Source organism: Pseudophryne corroboree, chromosome 6 (assembly GCF_028390025.1).
Source record: "Pseudophryne corroboree isolate aPseCor3 chromosome 6, aPseCor3.hap2, whole genome shotgun sequence".
Taxonomy (NCBI): Eukaryota; Metazoa; Chordata; class Amphibia; order Anura; family Myobatrachidae; genus Pseudophryne; species Pseudophryne corroboree.
The window spans coordinates 684,531,498-684,553,917 of NC_086449.1; the positions used below are offsets into that span (position 1 = coordinate 684,531,498).

Here is a 22,420-nt window from a genome sequence, read left to right on the forward strand (position 1 = left end):
AAGGACATGGACTTGCTGGCTGTCATCATTTTGCTTTTTCCGTTTCCCAAGTAATAGTTAAACAACTTGCAAATGGAGATGTAAATCTGCATCAAGAACTCAGGCTTTGTATTGTACCACACAAAATGTGTGCCTGATGCTGTTACACCACAGTTCAGAATTGTTCAATTAACATTACTTCTGCTACATTTGTAGCACATTAAATAAGGAATCTAGCATTAGCAGCTTAGTACTTTCACCTTAACTATAAGCATTACTCGTGGTTCATTTCAGTCATTTTATATTGCTCTAATTGGTGGATGACAACCTTGTACAACATAAATGCTTGCAAATTGAGAACATTTTATGCAATATGTATAATCACCGTGTCTTAAATATTACATTTCTCTGTTGATTAGGCCTTGGTGGCACTATCACTGGTTATTCCTGGTCCATTAATTACCAGCAGCAATCCTGAAAGATTCCGTCCATCTGTTTGTGAAAGCATGCATGCCCCAATAGCTCATACTCTATGTGTTGTAGGTCAGGCAAAAAATAACCACTGTATTTTAATAGCAGACTGATGCCCTATTTGTGACACTAGTTTGAATTAGCGGATCATGTTTTCTCACTTCACTAGTTAAATGGTAGGAGGCTTAGTACTGGTAGCACCATGGGGCATCTTAGATCAAGGCGAACTGCAGAAAAACAATGCCAAGGGCTAAGTTAACAGTTTCAATGTTTCCAAGTTAGGAATGCAGCATTTTATAACATTAAAAAGAAAATAAACAATAGGAGAATTGAAAGCATTTTTCCATAGTGACTGCATACTGTATTTACATTAATGAACCCTTAGTTACAGTATACCATAGTGACTTTAATCATGATTAAAAAAAACAAAACACAATATTAAAGCATTTAATTGGATTTCATGTTTAAGTGACTATAGTAAAGTATTTCAATGTAGTGGATGTAAAACAAACATAAATTACATATAATATTATGATACAGTTTTCAAGGTTAAAAGCTAAGAGGCTGGTTTATCAGTGAGTTTTTATTCATACACAACAAGTTTTAAAACTTGTTGCATATGGTAAATAGTGCTTCAGCCAATCAGCTCCAAGCTGCCATGTGCTTATAAAATGACAGTTGTGTGCTGATTGGCTGGAGCACCAGTTATCACATGCAACAAGTTTTAAAAACTCTTTGTGTATCATAAAACTCATTGAAAAATCAGCCCCAAAAGTAGATGACCAAAAATGTATTGGTCCTAATGCTTTTTAGTTGGATGTTACTAAAGTAATACTGGACAAACAATTCCCTTTTGCATTAATGCAGGCTATATGAGACAATTTTGAGGCAACCTGATGTACTTCACATATATCCAGCCGGGATATAGGTATGTGACCGGCGGGTGGGAGATGCCGACTAACAGGGACTACTCCCACTCATGGGTGTCCACGACACCCATAGAGTGGGAATATAATCTGTTGCGAGCGCAGTGAGCTACCGAGGCTGCTGTGTGGCGAGTGCAGTGAGCCCGCAAGAGGCTTTGTTGCGCTCGCCCCCCATCGGCAATCTAAAGCTTGGGATCCCTGCGTCGGTATGGTGACTGGCAGGATCCCAAATGCTGGCCACCCAAACTCAACCCATCCAGCCTGCTTACTGTACACAGCTTTAATCAAATCATCTCACTTTGTATAGCCAATGGTCTGTTGACTGTAGTGTCTTTAAAAGAGTTGTTAGGTAAAATCTTGTGCAGGCTCACTGGAAAACCACAGGAAATGTGTTTAAAAAAATAAAACAATTGAATGAGTATCTCTGTTTTACAGCTGTAGCAAGAAAATGTGGATATGTAACCATCATTTTACCTAGTAGTTTAGATTACAAAACTAATTTTCAACAAAAAGCCCATTAGTGCTAAAAGCCACTATTCTTTATGCAATCTCCAAAAGGCTTAACACTTTCTGCATATGCTTTACAAGCATACACACAAGACAATTTAACTATATGTCTGTCACTTGTAGACCCTATGGCAACCTAGGGATTATTGACTCACCTCTTCTCCTCCTCATGTGCACTAAATATCACTGCATCAGGAACACTTAAAAAAGGGATTTAGAATTAGCTGTATTTATGGTTGAACTGCCCTGACCTAAAGAACAATGGCCCAGTGTGTTCTAAACTCCCTTATTGAATATAAGATGTTCTTAACAGGTCATTAATGTCGTTAATGTCTCCCTAAGATTAAGAAGTTATGCTCTAAGATATGAAGGTCCCCCGTTGTTCATGCAGCGTTTTGACATTACTTAAAATTAACGCTACAAATGATGTGCAAACTGAAGTCCTAATTCACTATGACCTACAGTATTCTCTGAAATCCGTTGTGCAAGGTCAAAAGGTAACACCTGTCACTATAGCTCATAAGAGGCTGCTTTGTAACACATCCAGTTCCCAGGGTCACCCAATATGAAGTGTGTGTGTGTGTGTGTGTGTGTGTGTGTGTGTGTGTGTGTGTATAATTATGCAATGGCATTGTGTTTACTTGTGTAATTGCTGGTTGGGTGCAGCCACTGAAAAATAATAAAAATGGTATTTATATAAGACTCAAAGTTGTTTTACAGACATCAAAAGCATAGTACATACTGTAGTACAAAGTACTTAGTGGTACATAAGTTGAAAACCACAAAGGAAATAAGAAAAAAAACAAAAACACAATGCATGGATGTGTAATAAGTTTCCAGACGTACAGTGTGTATGTAGAGTATACACAATCTCCCTTTGTGGTTGTGAACTGTAATCTTAGACTAAAGTTCTTGCAAAATGTCAAGGCACGGAACTGTATAAAGGGGGCTATTCAGACTCCATCGCTATTCTGCTGAAATCGCAGACAGACAGTTATCGGCCGCCTGCGCCGCAATCACACTGTGCATGTGTGGGCAATCCCTAAAACCCTAAAAGGACGCGATCGCAATGTGGTTGACAGACGGCAGGCTTTCTGGGGTGGTGATGCAGCATTGGAGGGAAGTTGATCAAGAAACGCGGATGTGTCATGGCCGTGTTCGTGGTGGCTGGATGACGCTGCCTGCGTTTTCTGCGTTGAGAAACATAACGGTAGTGCATATGCATTGGAGTGCATTTTACACTAGTCGCTATAGATCTGATGTATATAACTCAAGAGCTCTACTTAAATAATATCTTCTACACATTTGAGCAGCATGCTGAATAATGGCAATGCCTTAGGCTTGGGCCACACATAGCGTTATTGCCGTATGCGATTCACAGGACCCATTCAACAGGAAGGAGCCTTTTGTATTCACACATATGCCACAGAACAGGATCCGGCCAGTGCCACGACTTGATCAAGTAGAACACAGCGCGGCATAGCCGCACTGTGTGAACACATACATTCAAATGTATGTGTTCTACTTGAAATCCAATCATCCTGTCATGCTGCGGTTGGATCCGGCAGGTGCGTCACCGCCGCATATGTGTAGATGGATAGATAGAAGACCATGTGCATGCTCCTTCTTGTTAACGGGGCCTGGGAAACAGGTCCAGCAAAAATTGCTGTGTGTGGCCTAAGCCTTAGCTCACATCTTAACTCACACTCAGAAAAATAGGTACATAGTCAGAATGTCAACATTCAGAATGTCAACACCAGCATGTTGACATGTTCTGAATGTCCACAGTCAGAATGTCAACACAGGCTTTAGGTCGAAAAACCAATATGTCGACATCTAAAATAATTACAATGCTATAAACACCCCAATTGGTGTCATCTCTCCTAGGGGTGGATTGTTCCACCCAGGGTAATCCTACGCAGTGTGCCCAACATGGCTGTCTCATCTGGTACCTTGTGAGGGTGGAATACACATCCTGTGCAAGTTATTACCCAAAATGCCTACACCAATCCTGCATTATGGTTACTGCACGCTCTAGTTTTTTTTGTTTATGTCTTTGTGGCTTGTCTATTGCTGTATTACTTAAATCTTCTGTATTATGTGCATTGTTTTTTTATGTTTGTAAATCACCTTGAGTCCTGTTGGAGAAAGAGTGCTATATAAAATTAGGTATCCGGACTCCAGGTCGACAGCACAAAGGTTGACACACTTCATGTCGACACACCATAGGTCGACATGGACAAAAGGTCGACAGGAACAAGGTCAACATGAAAAAAGGTCGACATGAGTTTTTCACGATTTTTTTCTTTTTTTGAACCTTTTCATACTTAACGATCCACGTGGACTACGATTGGAACGGTAAAGTGTGCCGAGCGAAGCGGTAGCGGAGCGAAGGCACCATGCCCGAAGCATGGCGAGCGAAGCGGTGCACTAATTGGGGTTCCAGGTCACTCTACGAAGAAAACAACACCAAAAAAAACATAAAAAAGCATGTCGACCTTTTTCCATGTCGACCTTGTTCCTGTCGACATTTTGTCCATGTCGACCTTTTGTCCATGGCGACCTTAGGTGTGTCGACCAATTGGCGTCGACCTAAAGTGTGTCGACATTTGTGCTGTCGACCCTCAGTCCCAGACCCATAAAATTATTATTATTATTATTATTATTAACAAGTTGCCATGTTCACGATGTCGACATTTCACATGTCACCACAAGAATGTTGATATGCAGTTTTTTGCTTATATTTAGGGTTAGGCTTAGGTTTAGCATTATGGTTAGGCTAAAATATGCAAAAAACTGTATGACAACATAGCTGTGTTGACATGTTAAGTGTTGACAATCTAAACATGTCAACATTCTGAATTTTGACTTATCATACCGCACCCAAATAAAACAAGACTTATGGTAGACCACCCTTTGTTAATTGTCTTTCTTCGAAGTACACAGGGGCCACAGGGAGAACATCGGGGTTTTAGGTGGTGGGTGAGAGTCCAGGCACCAAACAGTTAAGCTTTCAGGCTACCCAGAATGCTCGGCTCCTCTCCCCTATAACCCTCCCTCCATGCTCAGGCAGGTCAATTTTGTTAAGAAGCCCACAGCAAGAAGGGGATAGGAGAGAAGACAGATATTGTACACATAAAAACACATTCTCGCAGACCGGAGAAAAGAACCAGTGACTAATGCCACAAAAACCCAGAGAGGCCAAGTGCATCAGGGTGGGTGCCCCGAGGACCCTATGAACCTCAAAGAGAGTTAACAAAAGGTAAGTCTACCATAACTCTGGGAGAACATCAGGGATGTCCTAATGCAGTATTTTTAAGGGAGAAGACGCACCTGAGAAGATAACAGAATACTGCATCCAAAGGAAGCATCCTTGGATGCAAAGGTATCAAATGAGTAGAATTTAAGAAATGTGTGAATGGAAGATCACACAGCGAACTTACGTATTTGCTCAGGAGACACCCCATGGCGTAACACCCATGAGGGTCCTACAGATCTAGTAGAATGGGCAGAAATTGACATTGGGACAGGCAAATCAACTTGACTGTATGCTTGTGCAACAACGATTCTAATCCAACGCTTGTGAAATCCATAAGGTATGAATAGAGAGTAGGATCTTCTGATAGAACTGGTTAGGTCTATGTAGATATGTAAGCTGGGTACTACATCCAAAGACTGTTCATTTGCTGTAAGATCTGGTGAAACAAAAGCCGGGACTACAATTTCTTGACTCAGGAGGAACCTGGAGACCACTTTAGGAAGGTAACCAGGCCTAGTCCGTAAAACTACCCTGTCATGATGAAAAATCAGGAAAGGTGGACAACAGGAAAGAGCTCCTAAGTCTGACATCCTCCTGACAGAGGCAATAACTAACAAAAATAATGTCTTAGCCACCAACCATTTGAGGTCCACTGATTATAAAGGTTCAAAAGGGGTATCTTAAAGTGCATTCAATACTACAGAGAGATCCTATATAGCTACTGGGGGAACAGATGGAGGTTGTACACGTATGACACCTTGAAAAAAGGCATGTATATCCGGTAGTGTAGCAATTTTTCACTGAAACCATACTGATAAGGCAAAAATATGTACTTTCAGAGAAGCAAGGCGTAATCCTAGATTCAAACCTTTTTGAAGAAAAGCATGTATTCTTGATACCCTAAACATAGTTGCATCATAGTGATTAGAAGCGCCCCATGTGAAATAGGTATGCATACTCTATAATATATATGTGCTGAAGCAGGCTTGCGTGCCTTAAACATCGTTTGAATTACAGAGGTTGAAAATCCTTTTGCTCTTAAAATGGATGATTCAAGAGCCACGCAGTCAAAGACAGCTGGTTTAGATCCCGATGTAGACAAGGCCCTTGAAATAGAAGGTCCCATTGCTGAGTTACCCTACTGTGAGGCTCTGTAGGTCAGGGAACCAGTGCCGTCTGGGCCACGCTGAGGCTATCAGAATGAGGGTTCCTCATTCTTGTTTGAATTTCCTTATTACCCTTGGTAGAAGGGATATTGGGGGAAATATGTTTGGTAAATGAAAGGTCCATTGTACTGCTAGAGCATCCACAATTGCTGTTCGCGGATCCCTTGACCTTGATCCATATACTGGGACTTTGTGGTTGTGATGTGAGGCCTTCAGATCCACGTCTGACCGGACCCACCTGTCCACCAGTAGTTGGAATACTTGTGGATGGAGAGCCCATCCTCGTGCACATCCTGACGACTGAGGAAGTCTGCTTCCCAGTTGAGGAGGCCTGGTATGAACACTGCTGATATGGCCGGAAGATGATGTTCGACCAACTTTAGTATTTTAGCTGCCTCTTGCATTGCCATTTTGCTGCAAGTGCTTCCTTGGTGATTGATATATGCCACTGTTATGGCGTTGTCAGATTTAACTTGAACAGGCCTGCCTTGGAGAATACTGCATGCCAGTGTCAATGCTTCGTATACTGCCCTCAGTTCCAGTACATTGATTGATAACTGAGAATATGCCAGGCTCCATTTCCCTTGAAATGAGTGTTGCTTGGTTACAGCTCCCCAGCCATAAAGGCTGGAATCTGTAGTGAGTAGCACTCAATTCGGGATCCAGAAGGGGTGACCCCTGTCTAGGTGATTGCTGTGGAGGATACAAATTAAAGATATGCGAACCTCCGGAGTCAGAGTTATTATCTGCCATTTGATCTGATGAGGCTGGCCATTCCACTTGGCCAGAATCAGCCTTTGTAAAGGCTGAGAGTGAAAATGGGCAAATTCTACCATGTCAAACACAGATACCATCAGGCCGAGGACTTTCATGGCTGAGTGAATTGACACCTGAGGACGGTGAAGGAACTGAAGTATTTTGTTCCTCAGTTTTGATATTTTGTTCATTGGTTGAAACAGTCTTTGATTTTGGGAGTCTAGCAGGGCTCCCAAATGAACCATCGTTTGTAACGGTATGAGGGAGGAATACAGAACTGTAACCAATCATAGGCGCATCCAGTAAGGCAGCAAGATACACGTTACACAAGTCACCAACAACTTAATAGAAATAGCATATGTTCACAAAAAGAAGGTGATATATATTCTGCCCCGAACTTGTTGGAAATGTCTGGGATTCAGAAGATATGTTAGTTTCTTTAAGATGTAGATTACTCCAATGAATCCTCTGTGAAGTTTTTTTATGTAAAAGAAAAAAATATATTTTATTTCAATCAGACATGTGGTTGTGACTGAACAGATGGTTAATAAAGCCAAACAGGTATATGACAGCCCAGCCGGACTACTTTTAGGCACCTACAGTGTTTGTATTTCCACTGGTGGATCGAAAAGATACCTTTATAGGAATATATCCCACTCCTTTTATGTGAGCATAAATCTGAGCATCTCATTCTACATACCAAACTGTGGGTGCCTAAAAGTAGTCTGGCTGGGCTGTCATATACCTCTTTGGCTTTATTAACCACCGGTTCAGTCACAACCATGTCTGATTGAAAAAATATATTTTTTTCTTTTACATAAAAAACTTCACTGAGGATTCATTGGAGTGATCTACATCAGAATGAAACTGACATAACATCTGAATCCATTTGGAACAAGTTTGGCACAGACTATAGATCACCTTCTTTTTGTGAAGGTGTGAGGGAGGCCTTTTTTCAGTTGATAAGCCATCTGTGACTTTCTAGGAAGGCTATCTTTGTCTGTGTTGGCTGTGCAATACCTCCTGTGACTTGGCCAGTAGCAGTATGTCGTCCAGGTAAGGAAGTATCCTGACTCCCTGACAACGAAGGTGTGCTGCCATGACTGCCATCACTTTTGTAAATATTCTGGGCGCTGTAGCAAGACCAAACAGCAGCACCTGGAACTGATAGTGTTGGTTTAGGATCGCAAACCTCAGGTATCGTTGATGTGAAAGAGCAATAGGTATATGCAGATATGCATCTTGTATGTCTAATGACACCATGAAGTCCACAGGCTCTAATACTAGACTATGGAGCGTAGGGTTTCCAGGCAAAACATGGAAACTTTCACAAATCTGTTGAGAGATTTGCGAATGAAAATAGGCCTGTATGTCCCATTCGGATCTGGTACAAGAAACAGGGTTGCATAATATCCCCTTCCTTTCTGAGCCTGAGGAACTCACACTATTACTTTTGATTGGAGGAGTGGTTGAACCACTTATTAAGTGTCAGAGCCTTTTCTGTGTCTGATGTAAAACTCATGCGACAAACTGCTGAGGAGGATGTCCTTTGAAAGAGATGGAGTACACTTGAGAGACTACCTCTTGCACCCATACGTCTGAAGTGGTCTTGATCCAGATTTGTGCGAAGTGAAGAAGTCGGCCTCCCACCCTGAGGTTCCACAGGGGGAGGCACGACAGGCTGTGGGTTTGTCAGGTTTTGTTGGGGGTTGCATTGCTGCCAATGGCTGCTTAGTCTTGGGCTTAGTAGATCTTGAGGCATTTTATTGCCTAAGAAACGCTTTTCCATGTGGACGAAAGTTTTGAAAATTATAGCTCTTAGGGGGTAATTCCAAGTTGATCGCAGCAGGAATTTTTTTAGCAGTTGGGCAAAACCATGTGCACTGCAGGGAAGGCAGATATAACATGTGCAGGAAGAGTTCGATTTGGGTGGGTTATTTTATTTCTGTGCAGGGTAAATACTGGCTGCTTTATTTTTACACTGCAAATTAGATTGCAGATTGAACACACCACACCCAAATCTAACTCTCTCTGCACATGTTAAATCTGCCTCCCCTGCAGAGCACATGGTTTTGCCCAACTGCTAAAAAAATTCCTGCTGTGATCAACTTGGAATTACCCCCTTAGACTGTGGTGTAGCTAAAGGGAGAACATCCAAACAGAACATCTCCCGTAAAGGATAGTACTTACAGAGTTTTCTTGGAATCTTCTTTCCAAGAGCGTAACCAGATAATGCGTCTTGCCAGCACTGACGTTGCCAATGCTTTTGCCGCCAACACACCAGCATCATATAGCGCTTCACCAATGTAAGAAGTCGCTTTCCTGATATAATCTAAATAGATTCTGCACTCTTCTGATATATCTAACGGCAATAACTCCTCTATTGCCTGTAAACAAGACTCAATAGCTTTTGCTGCCCATGAGGCTGTTACTGTAGGCCTATTTACAGCACCTGTCAGTAAAAAGATAGACTTGAGGCAATTTTCAAAGCGTTCCTTTAATGGTAGTGAAAGGTAAAGTAGATGACTTTATCAAATGTGTAATGTAAGAATCCGCTGGAGGAGGAGTCTCCCACCTCACACAATCACCACAGGGGTAGGATAGCGGGATGAGAGTCGCTTTGACAGAGGAAACTTTTTACCAGGATTGTTCCAAGTTCCTGTCTATTTTCCATCAGATGGTCAGAATGTAGAAATTCTGATTTGATTATTTTCTGTAATTTAAATACATCAGTTTTCTTAGCAACAGCCGCAGGTTCATCCTCAGCTAGCTGAAAGATTTGTTTAATTGCATCTATTAATGCTGGTACATCTACAGTGATAGTAGCCTCCTCCTCTGCTATACATGAATACGTGACAGAGAGAGTATTCTCTTCACCTTCCTCCTCAGATGACTCATTTGAGTCTGATAGTGGACTCAGAGGAAGATGTAATATTTCTAGTTGATCTAGAATGCTGTATGTTCCCTTGCAGCATCTTTTGTAAAACTATAGATGTCTTTGAACTGAACTCGCCAGAGTTTCCACCCAGGGTGGATTTGTATCTGAGGCTGGTACTGGCATTGGGGGACCCATGGCTGGTGTAAGTCTGTCCACCAGAGTACCCAATAATTGTGTAAAGGAAGCCCAGGGAGGTTCCTGTGTAAGTACAGGAGGTGTTGACTGACTAGGAGGTGTATAACAATCAATACATAGCCCATCTTGTACAACATCCTGTGCAGATAACCCAGCAGAGCACATTTTACATGAAAGCAATAATGGGGTTTCTGACTGTTTGCAACCTTTTGCCTTGTTAGACATAACTGCAAAATTTGTGTGTCGCACTCACACACTTTTATGGCAACAGTAACTGTATAACCAAGTGTAGTATGTGACGAAAGTCAGCAATTTAACTGCTGCTCAGAATATCCCTGTAAGCACCTGTCTCACAAGGTATAAAGAAAAGTTGTAGCTATATATATATATATATATATATATATATATATTAGAAAAATATAGAAATCACACAGCAGAACTAAAACAAGTCACATACAATGCAGATAAATACACAATAGTATAACTTCAATGAGCACTTGATTCAACTACTCAGCTTGTCTTTGAAAGCAGGTAGGATATAAGTGTTTGTAAAAACCTTGTTCCAAAGAGACCTTTTTACAGGGAGACTGATCCCAGCGTTCCCGGAGACTTTGATTGCTGCATGCTGAAGATGGCTACCGTGGTCTCTGAGGGAAGGAGCATAGGCAAATGCAGGGGGGGGGGGGTATCTAGTTGCCCAGAAACCCCCCTACTCTTGGCAATTGGTTCACATTTTGACAACAGCAACGGTATATAATACGATTACTAGAGCTGCTGCCACATCATGCAAGTTAAGAGACAGAGCAGAGCTGCTACACATGCCCAGTGGTGGCAGCTTCTCACCTCTCCAAAGTCCTCCGCCAAGCGCTGCAGTGGCAACCATTGCGGCCAAAAAACACATAAAAAATGGTCTCCGTGCATGCGCAGTTTGACTTTTGTCTCCATAACATGGTGGGCGCCAAGTTTCGGGAGACCTGCGCATGCACAGTAGACTCTGGCATATTGCCGGAGCCTACGGCGCCGTGGAGAGGAGGGTGCCTACCAGGAGTGTGCACACGTGCCCTTTCCTCTCTCAAGACGCCCCTGGGAAGGAGGGAGTGTTGTTTACAGCTCAAGAGCGGGAAATCTGCAGTAGACTGACACCCAAAGCTGGGGCAGGGGGAAGGGGGGGCTACAGGTTCAGCGCCGCCTCCCCTTGCTGGTCTTCCACTCTCAGGTACTGTATTACAGGCCTTTATAAATTTAGTGTATACACTAAAACCTGTGCCTTTTATGCCCTGGTAGTCTAGTGGAATCCTTGACTGGAGCCACTGTCCACGCCAGCGCCGCAGTTCATCTCCAGGGACACATGGCGGGCCACAATTTAAATGCTGGTCCTTTTAAGATGGAACCCTCTTACCTGTTCCTTTGTGCCAGCCACACAGTCCTGGGTTCCCCACAGTGAGCAGTCCTAGATGCGGTGTGTGGCCCCTGCCACAAGTACCCAACTTGGCATTGGCTGTGTGGGAGTTTCGGCGCCAGTGGGGGGTGATGGAGCTGTAGTGCACTGACAAGCTCAGAGAAGGAAAAAAAAAAACTTTTACATTTGAAAGCATAGGGCTGCTATACCAGCCACCTGTAAAGGTTCAGCCAAGCTTGCAGCTGGCATCAACAAAAAACTGACCTGCCTGAGCATGAAGGGATGGTTACAGGGGAGAGGAGCCGAGCATTCTGGGAAACTTGAAAGCTTAACTGTTTGGTGCCCGGATTCTCATCCACCACCTACACCCCCGAGAATATGAATGATAACTCACAAACTTTTCTTTCACTCATGGTTAGTGGTTGGGTGAAGCCATTTATTGTCAAACAACTGTGTTTACTCTTTTTAAATCATAATGACAACAGAAACTACCCAAATGACCCTGATCAAAAGTTTACATACCCCAGTTCTTAATACCGTGTATTGCCCCCTTTAACATCAATGACAGCTTTAAGTCTTTTGTGGTAGTTGTGGATAAGGCTCTTTTTTTTCTCAGATGGTAAAGCTGCCCATTCTTCTTGGCAAAAAGCCTCCAGTTCCTGTAAATTCTTGGCCTGTCTTGCATGAACTGCACGTTTGAGAGAGTGTCTCAATGATATTGAGGTCAGGAGACTGAGATGGCCACTCCAGAACCTTCACTTTATTCTGCTGTAGCCAATGACAGGTCGACTTGGCCTTGTGTCTTGGATCATTGTCATGTTGGAACGTCCAAGTACTTCCCATGCGCAGCTTCCGGGCTGATGAATGCAAATTTTCCTCCAGTATTTTCTGCTAACATGCTGCATTCATCTTGCCATCAATTTTGACCACGTTTCCAGTGCCTTTGTAGCTCACACATCCCCAAAACATCAGCGATCCACCTCTGTGTTTCACAGTAGGAATGGTGTACCTTTCATCATAGGCCTTGTTGACTCCTCTCCAAATGTAACGTCTATGGTTGTGGACAAAAAGTTCAATTTTGGTCTCATTACTCCAAATGACTTTGTTCCAGAAGTTTTGAGGCTTGTCTCTGTGCTGTTTGGAGTATTGTAAGCGGGATGCTTTGTGGCATTTGCGTAGTAATGGCTTTCTTATGGCGACTCGACCATGCAGCCCATTTTTCTTCAAATGCCTCCTTATTGTGCATCTTGAAACAACCACACCACTTTTTTGCAGCGAGTCCTGTATTTCAGCTGAAGTTATTTGTGGTTTTTTCTTTGCATCCCGATCAATTTTCCTGGCAGTTGTAGCTGAAATTTTTGTTGGTCTACCTGACCGTGATTTGGTTTCCACAGAATCCCTCATTTTCCACTTCTTAATTAGAGTTTGAACACTGCTGATTGGCATTCTCAATTGCTTGGATATCTTTTTATATCCCTTTCCTGTTTTATACAGTTCAATTACCTTTTCCCACAGATCCTTTGACAATTCTTTTGCTTTCCCCATGACTCAGAATCCAGACACGTCAGTGCAGCACTGGATGAAAGATGCAAGGGTCTTTCAGGAGTCCAGAAACTCACTGATCTTTTATACACAGACACTGATTACAAGCAAACAGATCACAGGTGAGGATGGTTACCTTTAGTAGCCATTCAAACCCGTTTGTGTCAACTTGTGTTCATGTTATCAGGCCAAAATCTCCAGGGTATGTAAACTTTTGATTCACTAGGTGCCGCTGCAGCAGCTTCACCCCCGCAGTCTCCAGTGTCTGATTTGTTTCCTCTGTAGCATACACACAGAAGGTTGCCACTCTGCTATACAGCTTGAACGGATACATGCTGATCGAATAGACATAGTTGCAGCTAATATATCTCTGTGCTTCATAGCTTCCAATCCGTATTAATGAGTGGGAGTTGGACTGCTACACGGAAAATGGGAATGCCCATTAATCGGATAAAAACCGTCTCATCAGGCACCGTGGTAGCAGTCTCACCCTCGTTGTTTTTCAGCATGTCAATTAATTATTTTCTAACATATGTATAGGAGGCTGACATTCTGCTATACGGCAAATACGGGAACTCCCGAATTAATGTATACTGATAGAACATATGCCGTTACAGCAGACTTACTTTTGTGTCTCATAGCCCCATATTTAGAAGATTATTTCCTCTTCAGCATATGCACAGGAGGCTGACATTGTACTATGCGGCAAATATGGGAATGCCCGAATTACTAGCATACTGACTGAATATATGTCGCTATAGTATACTTAGCTTGGTGTTTCAAAACCTTATACTTTCTAATGAACATATAAAGGCCATTTGAAGGTGTACCATCAAATTTACTTTTCATAAACTCTTAAATACCTTTGTAGTCACCTAACTAATCCTGTATGCATGACATCAAGTGATAGTATTACAACCTAGTGATGAAACACTTGATAATTAGATCAAGATTAAATCAATACATGTTGTTCTGAGATCCCGAGGGGCTCCCCTTGTGTTATACCTACCTATTAATTTATATTCATGGGAGTCTGATGTATGGTAAAATCATGGCGTCTATTGAAGCTGCACAATAAGTCTATCTATACTAAGCACTCTCCTCACAGATAGTGGTATCCGGCCCCATCAACGTTGTTCATTAATTGATCGGATCACATTAGTGAATCCCAGTGGACACGTTGCCATTATATACAGTAAGTGTGCTAGGTGATCCTATTGCGTTTTTAAGGCTAGGCACAATAGACACTATTAACCTGTATTAGGAATAGAAATCATTCCATTATAGATACGAATCAAGGTGCCAACTCTGGCACGTATATTTACAATCACTACACAGGTACAACTAATCCCATACAGATATAACTGATTTCTGGATAGGTGGGGCAGTGGCAGCAACTGCTGCGTGTACAGCATTTTTGAAATACAATGATACACTTGCAATAATAGATATTCTCAATAGAGTCGTCTGTATAGATCTCATGACACATATTCAAATATCACCCATCCAATAATACACTTTAGGTGACTGCATGCGGCTGTTGATACAGCTGTGAAGACACTGGGAGTGAATACCCAGGTGAAACTGGATAAATAATTGAGGACACCAAAATTGGTTTTTATTATCAAATCTCACATAACATCCAATTCACTTAATATATATAGGTTGTTCAGGGTAGAGTATTTGACTCAGATCAAGAGTTTATTATGACACTTATATCATAGAGGACACTGTGAGCTGAAAGTATGTAGCAGCCACCAATCGTGGCTTCATCCAATCAATGGGTTAATACTTAAATAATCTTTACTGGTAGTTTTTGTATCCATCAGAGCGGATATATTTTAAATCTTACCACTTTTCTATCTTAGAGCACTTGATCTTTCTAAATTCTATCTGTCATTTTAACCATATATTTCGCTACGCTGACCGATTTACGGCCTTTTATGTGATAATAAAAGTTATATTTTCAATTTCAATTTCTTTCTGTGCACCTTACTAGTACAACCCCATTCTCTTTTCTCTATAATATGTGTTGTTAATGGTTGTCTTAGGTAGCACCCCCAATACTTATGTATATCTAATTCTAAAGTATATTTGGGGTTAATGTTAGTGATTTATTTCACTGCATCACTTTACAACATAAATTAGAGAGTGCAGATTTCTTCCCAATTTTTGTCGTTATGTAAACTTTTGATCAGGGTCATTTGGGTAGTTTCTGTTGTAATTATGATTTAAAAAGAGTAAACACAGTTGTATGACAATAAATGGTTTCACCCACCCACTAACTATGAGTGAAAGAAAAGTTTGTGCGTTATCATTCATATTCTCTGACAAATGGCCAGAAAATCACAAATTCAGCTAGGGTATGTAAACTTATGAGCACAACTATATATGGACAAACTGAAGCACATTTTGCCCTCACCACATAATAGAACATTTAATCATAATTTAATTAATTAAAAAAAAAAATCTACATTTCTCAATAAGAAACTTTTGTGAGTGCTGTTAAATGGTGCAATCTGATCATTTAGTAAACATTATAAAAATTATGAAAACAGTGGATGGGAATTTTTATGGATTACACCATGCAACTTCAATAATGTGAGTGGGAAGATAAGCATGGTGCCAATAATATTTTATTACAATATATAAAAAAGTAAATATGTCTGTTATGTTCTCATTAAGAGATATCATGAAATGTTTTGCAGAGTGGAATTATTTTTCTTTCAGCCTTAAGCTCAAACTGAACAGCACATTTGTTTTCTATTTGCAGCTTACTTCAGGATGGTGAATTTCATGCGACTCTCAGAACAAATTAAGTGCATCCACTAAATAACATGTTTTTAGGCTATGAAATAAAATGTTTGCAGTTCACACAGAAAATCACAGCCTGGCATTTTACACCATTGTTTTAGAGATCAGTGGGTATAGTGAAGATTATCACTGTCAGAACTAAACAAATTTCAATGCAAAATAAAAATTAATTGCAAATATTGTAATATATTTCTGCTATTTTTTTCTAGACCCATACCACTTTGTGTTTCATTAACTGTCATAAATATAATTTTGTGTCACCATTTATTTTTTTATTTTTTTTAACGATTAAAGTGGTCATTTTTACCTCTGAGTTACCTCAGAGTAATCATGCAGTATGTTATCATACTAATATTTATTTTGTACGCAGAAGACACAAGTATTATTTTAATATATTTTGATATACATTATATCAAAATATATTTTTATTTGTTGGTTAGATGAAGAGGAATGTTGCACTGCGTTAGGCAGTCAAAGATATGTGGTAGTTAATAATTTGTGTCGTTAAAAAAATCTAATCTGAAAGTAATACATTTTACGGTCAAAAAGAAAAAAAAATTACTGTACGATTTCAAAATACTGATGCACATTCAGTGGATAGGTTTGCATATGGCAATGTGCTGCGGAAGATGTAAACTGAAAATGTGTTTAATTAATTTGGATGTGTAAATAAAGTAGTTTGCATCATTGGAAGAGTGGTATTTTATTGGCCTCAGTTCAAACCTGTGCTCCTCCTAGGGGTGTCATGCACCCAGTTCAAGTCATGCATTAGTCCACAAAGAAACACCTTTAAACTTCAATCATTTAGGCTACCTCTTAATCCACAGTGGTTATAAAATTACAATTTGAAGCATTTAAAGGCTGTTTGCCAACATAGGATACTGCAATGTCATAAAACACTGTACTGTATCGTAAAGGTTTACTGCACTTTCAGTATAAAGACTAGGGGGTAAATTTACTAAGATGGGAGTTCTATTTAGGATGTGATGTTGCCCATAGCAACCAATCAGATTTCAGGTATTATATTTTAGAAGGCGCTAGATAAATGAGAAGTAGAATCTGATTGGTTGCTATGGGCAACATCCCATCTTAAAAAGAACTCCCATCTTAGTAAATTTACCCACAGGATCCTATTTATCAATACATTTTTGTGGGATATTCCCCCCAAAACAGATCTTTTTAGGGGGTGCCCACAAATATTTAGTATCCACCAGATGTACTGTGGAGGGACTGCAGCAGATATTCAGATGTGTCCACATACAACTTTGCTATATCCGCCATGTATGGCACGGTTTTGCATGCCATAGACTCAGAGATTTAGCCATGCCTTGTGATTTTTCTTAATTTGCTTCTTTAATATGCTACTTTATACATATTCTATTATGGCAAACAGAACTTGCAAAATCCATCCTCTCGCTACTCGTGAAATACAACCTAGCCGTGTTCTGCATGTGGTGCCATATTGAGCAAAATAGCAAAGATGTAAGTGGACACATCGTATGCCAATGGTTCCTCTGTTTTCATCCACAGACTGAGTTGCAAATTAAATTTCTCTTCTATTGTTACAAGAGTTACAGTTTTACATGAAGAAGCAGGTAAACTGTAAATAATAATTATGCAAAAACAAGAACGAATCAGGAAAACATTATTCCTGAGACAAAAGTGGAAAGAAATAGAAAATTAACATTTTGTAACAATATAAACAATACAAAGAGACTTGTGTCCCTCAGCGCTGAGAACATACTCTTCAACTAGGACCAGATTGGGGTACAGTATAAAGGGGTGGGGGGATTGTATATCTGCAAAAGGGAATTTAATCACTTTTGCAATTCTCATGACAGGTATTAACATTAATATTAGTAATATTAGGTATTAGTAATTTTATTGTTGAACATAACTGAAATGATTTTTCTCCATACCTCCCTCCCATGGGATTTCAATCCTTTTTACAATAGCTATGTTAAATAATCAATAACTACGTAAATATTGGATGGTAGTTTCGGGCATCTAGAGGCATATGTTTGAAGAAAAAAGCACGAGGGTATAAGCCAAAATCGTTGACACAATAATAATGTTATAATAATTACCACATACAGATTTATGTCAACCAAAAATATACTAACCTGTAATGTTGGATGTGATTTATTTATGTCTCCCCAGCTCAGGATCCAAACTTGATCATGTGATTTGTCATAAAATAATTTGGATGGATAAGGATCGACATCTACCGTCTTAAAAATAAGTCACAAATAATAATTAAAAAAAATACATTTCAAATATGTTACCATATTTACTCTGATGATGTGTGATCCTCAATCCATTGGGCCACATGACCATTATATCACAACAGAACACAGATATACTGCATAAAACAGGGATAATGATTAAAAAAACTGACACAACTTGCTTCTTATATCAGCATAAAAATGGATCAGTGATGGTGGGTACACACTAGGCGATGTGCTCTCTGAGCGACGCTGCATAGTGTTTCCCCCTCCCTGGCCGGGCTGTCGGACGCTGGGCATACACACTGAGAGATATGATGTTCATATCGCTCAGTGATGTCATGTAGCGAACGGGCCATGCAGGCAGCTCTTGGATGACAGTCCATATTGAGCTGTCTGCACAGCCTACAGCTAGGGTCGTTAACGACCTGCTGGGCCGCACATCACTGGTCGGCGGCGGCATACACACTTGCCGAGAAAATGAGCGACGTCGCTCAGGAAGGGTGAAAATGAGCAACGTCGCTCAGGAAGGGTGAAAATGAGCGACGGTCGCTCAGGAAGGGTGAAAATGAGCGACATCGCTCAAAAAGGGTGAAACTGAGCGACGACGCTCATTTTCTCGGCAAGTGTTTATGCACCTTAAGGTTTCAGAAGTGATTAAATGAAACATTTGTGCATGCTACATAACAATAAAGCATCCACATAGGTGATGCACAGACATTGCAAATCAATAATGCTTTCAGTTTTCAGGGTGTTAAAGAACATTGCAAAATCTGCAATTTTCAGTTGATGCCATAAGTAGAGAGAAATATTTTTCACGGATAGAAGTCAAATTCAATGACTGGTGAGTAGTAAATGAGACCACCCTTACAAGCACATCTAGTTACCATACTTGTCTGTGCATTTGTAAAGAGATTACCTGTTTAACTTTTTGCATCTGGATATCAATGATTAAAACCCTGTTCTGTGTTGGCTGTGAGACATAAATGTATTTCTCCCTCACATTGATTGCTGAAGACCATGAGCACATTTGGTCTGGATTTCCTTCAAGTCTTTCACACATCTCCTCCTGAGTGTAAAAAACAGACATTAAAAACATTAAGTATGGGTAGTAACTAAGTCTCCCAGTAGTTTAAATTTCTTGTACCATGGATATGATATTATGTCCACGGTAACAGAAGGAAAGTGGAATGCTTCTTTCCATCACACACAAGTGATTAAACCCAGAGGTGTGATATACCAGAAGGACCATATTTACCATGATGCCCAGTGTGCTGTGCTGGATTCCCCAGGGACTGCAGCCGGGCTTAAACTTCCCCTGTGTGAACAGCTGGTGCACATCATGGGATGGAAAATGAAACTAGGAGAAACCAGGAAGTAAAGTGCTATGTGACAGAAGCTACAGGAATGCATGCTGTAATGAATGGCAGTCGAGAGGAGGCTCTGAGCTGGGAGTTCTTAGAGTGACAGATAGGGAGAGCAGCTGTGCAGTAGCCAGTACCTGGGGGGTAAGCCTTGGAGAGAAACACAGTAAGTCCCAGCAGTGAGCACAGGAGAGAGATAGAGAGAGAGCGGCTAGCAGAAGCCAACAATAGCAGTACACAGAGGAGGACCTGTATTCATTAAGTGTGTGGCTGGCTGTCAGGGCTGTTTCTAGCCAATTTGGCTCCCAGTGCGAGATTTAAAAATGTGCCCCCCCCCCACCCCCAATGACATAAGAAAATGCTGGGGGTCAGACAGAGCCCGGGTAGCGTATATAATTAGGCCCCGCCCCCTCACGGCTATATGCCGCGATTTGCAGGTCATTAGGGGCGGAGCCAATATGACACCATTCTATGTGAAGTCAGGGCGGAGGAGACTGGGGGGAAGTACAGAGGTTACTCCGTCGCGTAGTTGGCGTACGGTGCGGGTTGGCCCTGCTCCTGGTGCTCCCCCTCCTCCCCGTTATTAGGACTCCATTCGGGGGCAAGCGCTTCATTACGCGAAGCTCCGCCCCCCCAGCGGAGTTCTAATGACAGGGAGGAGGGGGAGCACCAGGAGCAAGCAAAAAGTGCTGCGGCGGGCGCCCCATGCAACGGCATGCCTCGTCCGCCGCAAGAAATGGCACTGCTGGCTGTGACACCTTTATAGGAAGGACCCAGGTATACTGCATGCTGAACATGATCTGTACTCTCTCACAGAGCCAGAGTTTGAGGCAACCTTATAATTAGCTCAAGATAGAGAGAAAGCCAGCTACAGCATCCAAGTAGCTCAAGAGAGAGACAGCCAGCTCCAGCAAAGGAGGGGACTTGGCAAAGCAATGATAAGGGACCAGGGGGTAAATGTATCATTTGTCATTATGGGGGAGAAGCGGTATCAGCGCACATTATGTGCGCTATACCACTTCTCCCCATGTATGACTGCGATATGCAGTACATGACAGAGGCGCATAGGGCCCCTGTCTATATTGGCACTGCTATCTATAAGATAGCAAGCAGATATTTGTTGACAATGTATGCTGACCATTCCGACACCTGCAGCTATCGATTTCAACAGCTGCAGCTGGCGATTTCCTATCTCCACAGCAGTGACAGAGTTGTTCCTGGCTGTGGTGGGTGCCAGCTCCAGACGGTGCAGGGGATCTCGCATGAGTGGCGAGATCCAGCACATACGCAGAGAAGCAAGGCAGGGAAACACAGCACATCAGCACTAAGCACATGTGCTGTGTGCTCAGGGAGGCACCCGGGGGAGTTTTCACTCCCCCTCTTCAGCAGACAAGGTGTTAATAATACATGTTGTCGATGTCGCTTCCTGCTTCATCTCGGTAATGAGGTGAAGCAGGAAGTATTGTAGCGGCACAGTACATGCCGCATTAATACATTTACCTCCAGGAGTGGTGAACTATTTGCACGTCACACCACTCAGACATTGCTCTTACTGGTCTACCTCCCTAAACTGTTTCCAACTGTTCAGCTTTATAACACATTCTATTGACTACTACCATACATGTCACAATACCCTACCTTGTGGTGGAATTCGGTATTACAAGAACATTTACAAAATATCTGAGTGTTTCCTACAGTACATCACCTTAAAGACTTAAATTGTACTAAATACCAAGGAATTTGTATTCTTATTGAGCTTTAGCATGCTATACCATGAAGAATAGACATATACGTAAATATGCACAAAAGGGACATTGTATGTTTGTGCCTTATTATTTAAAAGAATTACATTTAACCGTTAATGATTAAGTATAATATTTCAATGTATACAGAGTTTATATGAACGTTACTGTGATTGATGGTCAGACGCAAGGTAGTTAGTACCTGTTTAAGGTGAATATTGAGAAATGTGAATGTTGACTTTATGTGTTACAAGCCACTGTTTATATTTTGTTGGATAACCTGTGATGGTTCTGTTACTTTATACCATATTAGCATGACAAAAGTGCGCCAGCACAATAAATCTAATCATCACCGTTAGTGTGTCTTTGCGGTTCTGGGGGGTTCTCAGTCTTTTTTGCCCTGGTACAAGGAGCATGGTAGAGAATTGGCCCAGATCCATCAGACGACACAGCCGCAAGCCAGTTCCAGACAAAAGCAGGTAAGATCCATTCACTCACATTCAAAGTCGGGGTGTCGTAGAGGGACATATTTATTAAACTAATTTTGTGGGAATGACCCTGAAAATGTACATTTATCAAAGATATCCCCCATATCTGAATTTGTGCTTTTTGTAAAAGGATCAGGTCCTTGTGTTCAAGATTGCTTAGCTACAGTAATTGGGTGTTTTGCTGCAGCCTCAGATACATGCTTATACTTGCGCTGTCCCCTAGTAGTTTGTCTATCACCATGGTGGTAATGGTGTACACATTCCACATCACGCCCCCGTGATGGGCCCAGGCGCCGGCAATTGCCTATGACATCACTGGAGTGCCAGAATGTGCAGCAATGGCGGGAAACTGATTCACATTTTGTGAGTACACAGGTATTTATTGTGTAACTTTTTATTGGTATGTCTTGATAAAAAAAGCCAATGCTCTGAAATGTTGACAACAACCTTTGGCTGTGCCTGCATTATTTTGATGTTGCTTAGACCTGGAGTGACAACCACCACAGCTGTGATATACTTTCTCATTGGAGAGGCACCTGGGCATTCTGACATGGCTGGGGTGAGTGCCGGACCTACTTTTGCATTTTAAATATATATATATATATATATACACACACACACACACACACACACACACACACACACACACACACACACACACAGGCGGATCGGCCATAGGACTCACAGGGCAGATTCCCGGTGGGCTGGT

At 41.5% G+C, this 22,420-nt stretch overlaps 1 protein-coding gene across 2 annotated transcripts in view; it reads right to left on the minus strand.

Annotated features, from left to right (window-relative positions):
- The window catches only part of FSTL4 (follistatin like 4), a 759,591-nt gene that overhangs the window by 22,636 nt on the left and 714,535 nt on the right, over positions 1 to 22,420 (minus strand). For both annotated transcript variants that reach the window (XM_063928295.1, XM_063928296.1), the window contains exons 9-10: positions 19,037 to 19,186; positions 18,016 to 18,123 (exon numbers count right to left, since the gene is read on the minus strand). In XM_063928295.1, the coding sequence (XP_063784365.1) occupies positions 18,016 to 18,123; positions 19,037 to 19,186 (258 nt within the window). The remainder of the gene's footprint in view (positions 1 to 18,015; positions 18,124 to 19,036; positions 19,187 to 22,420) is intronic.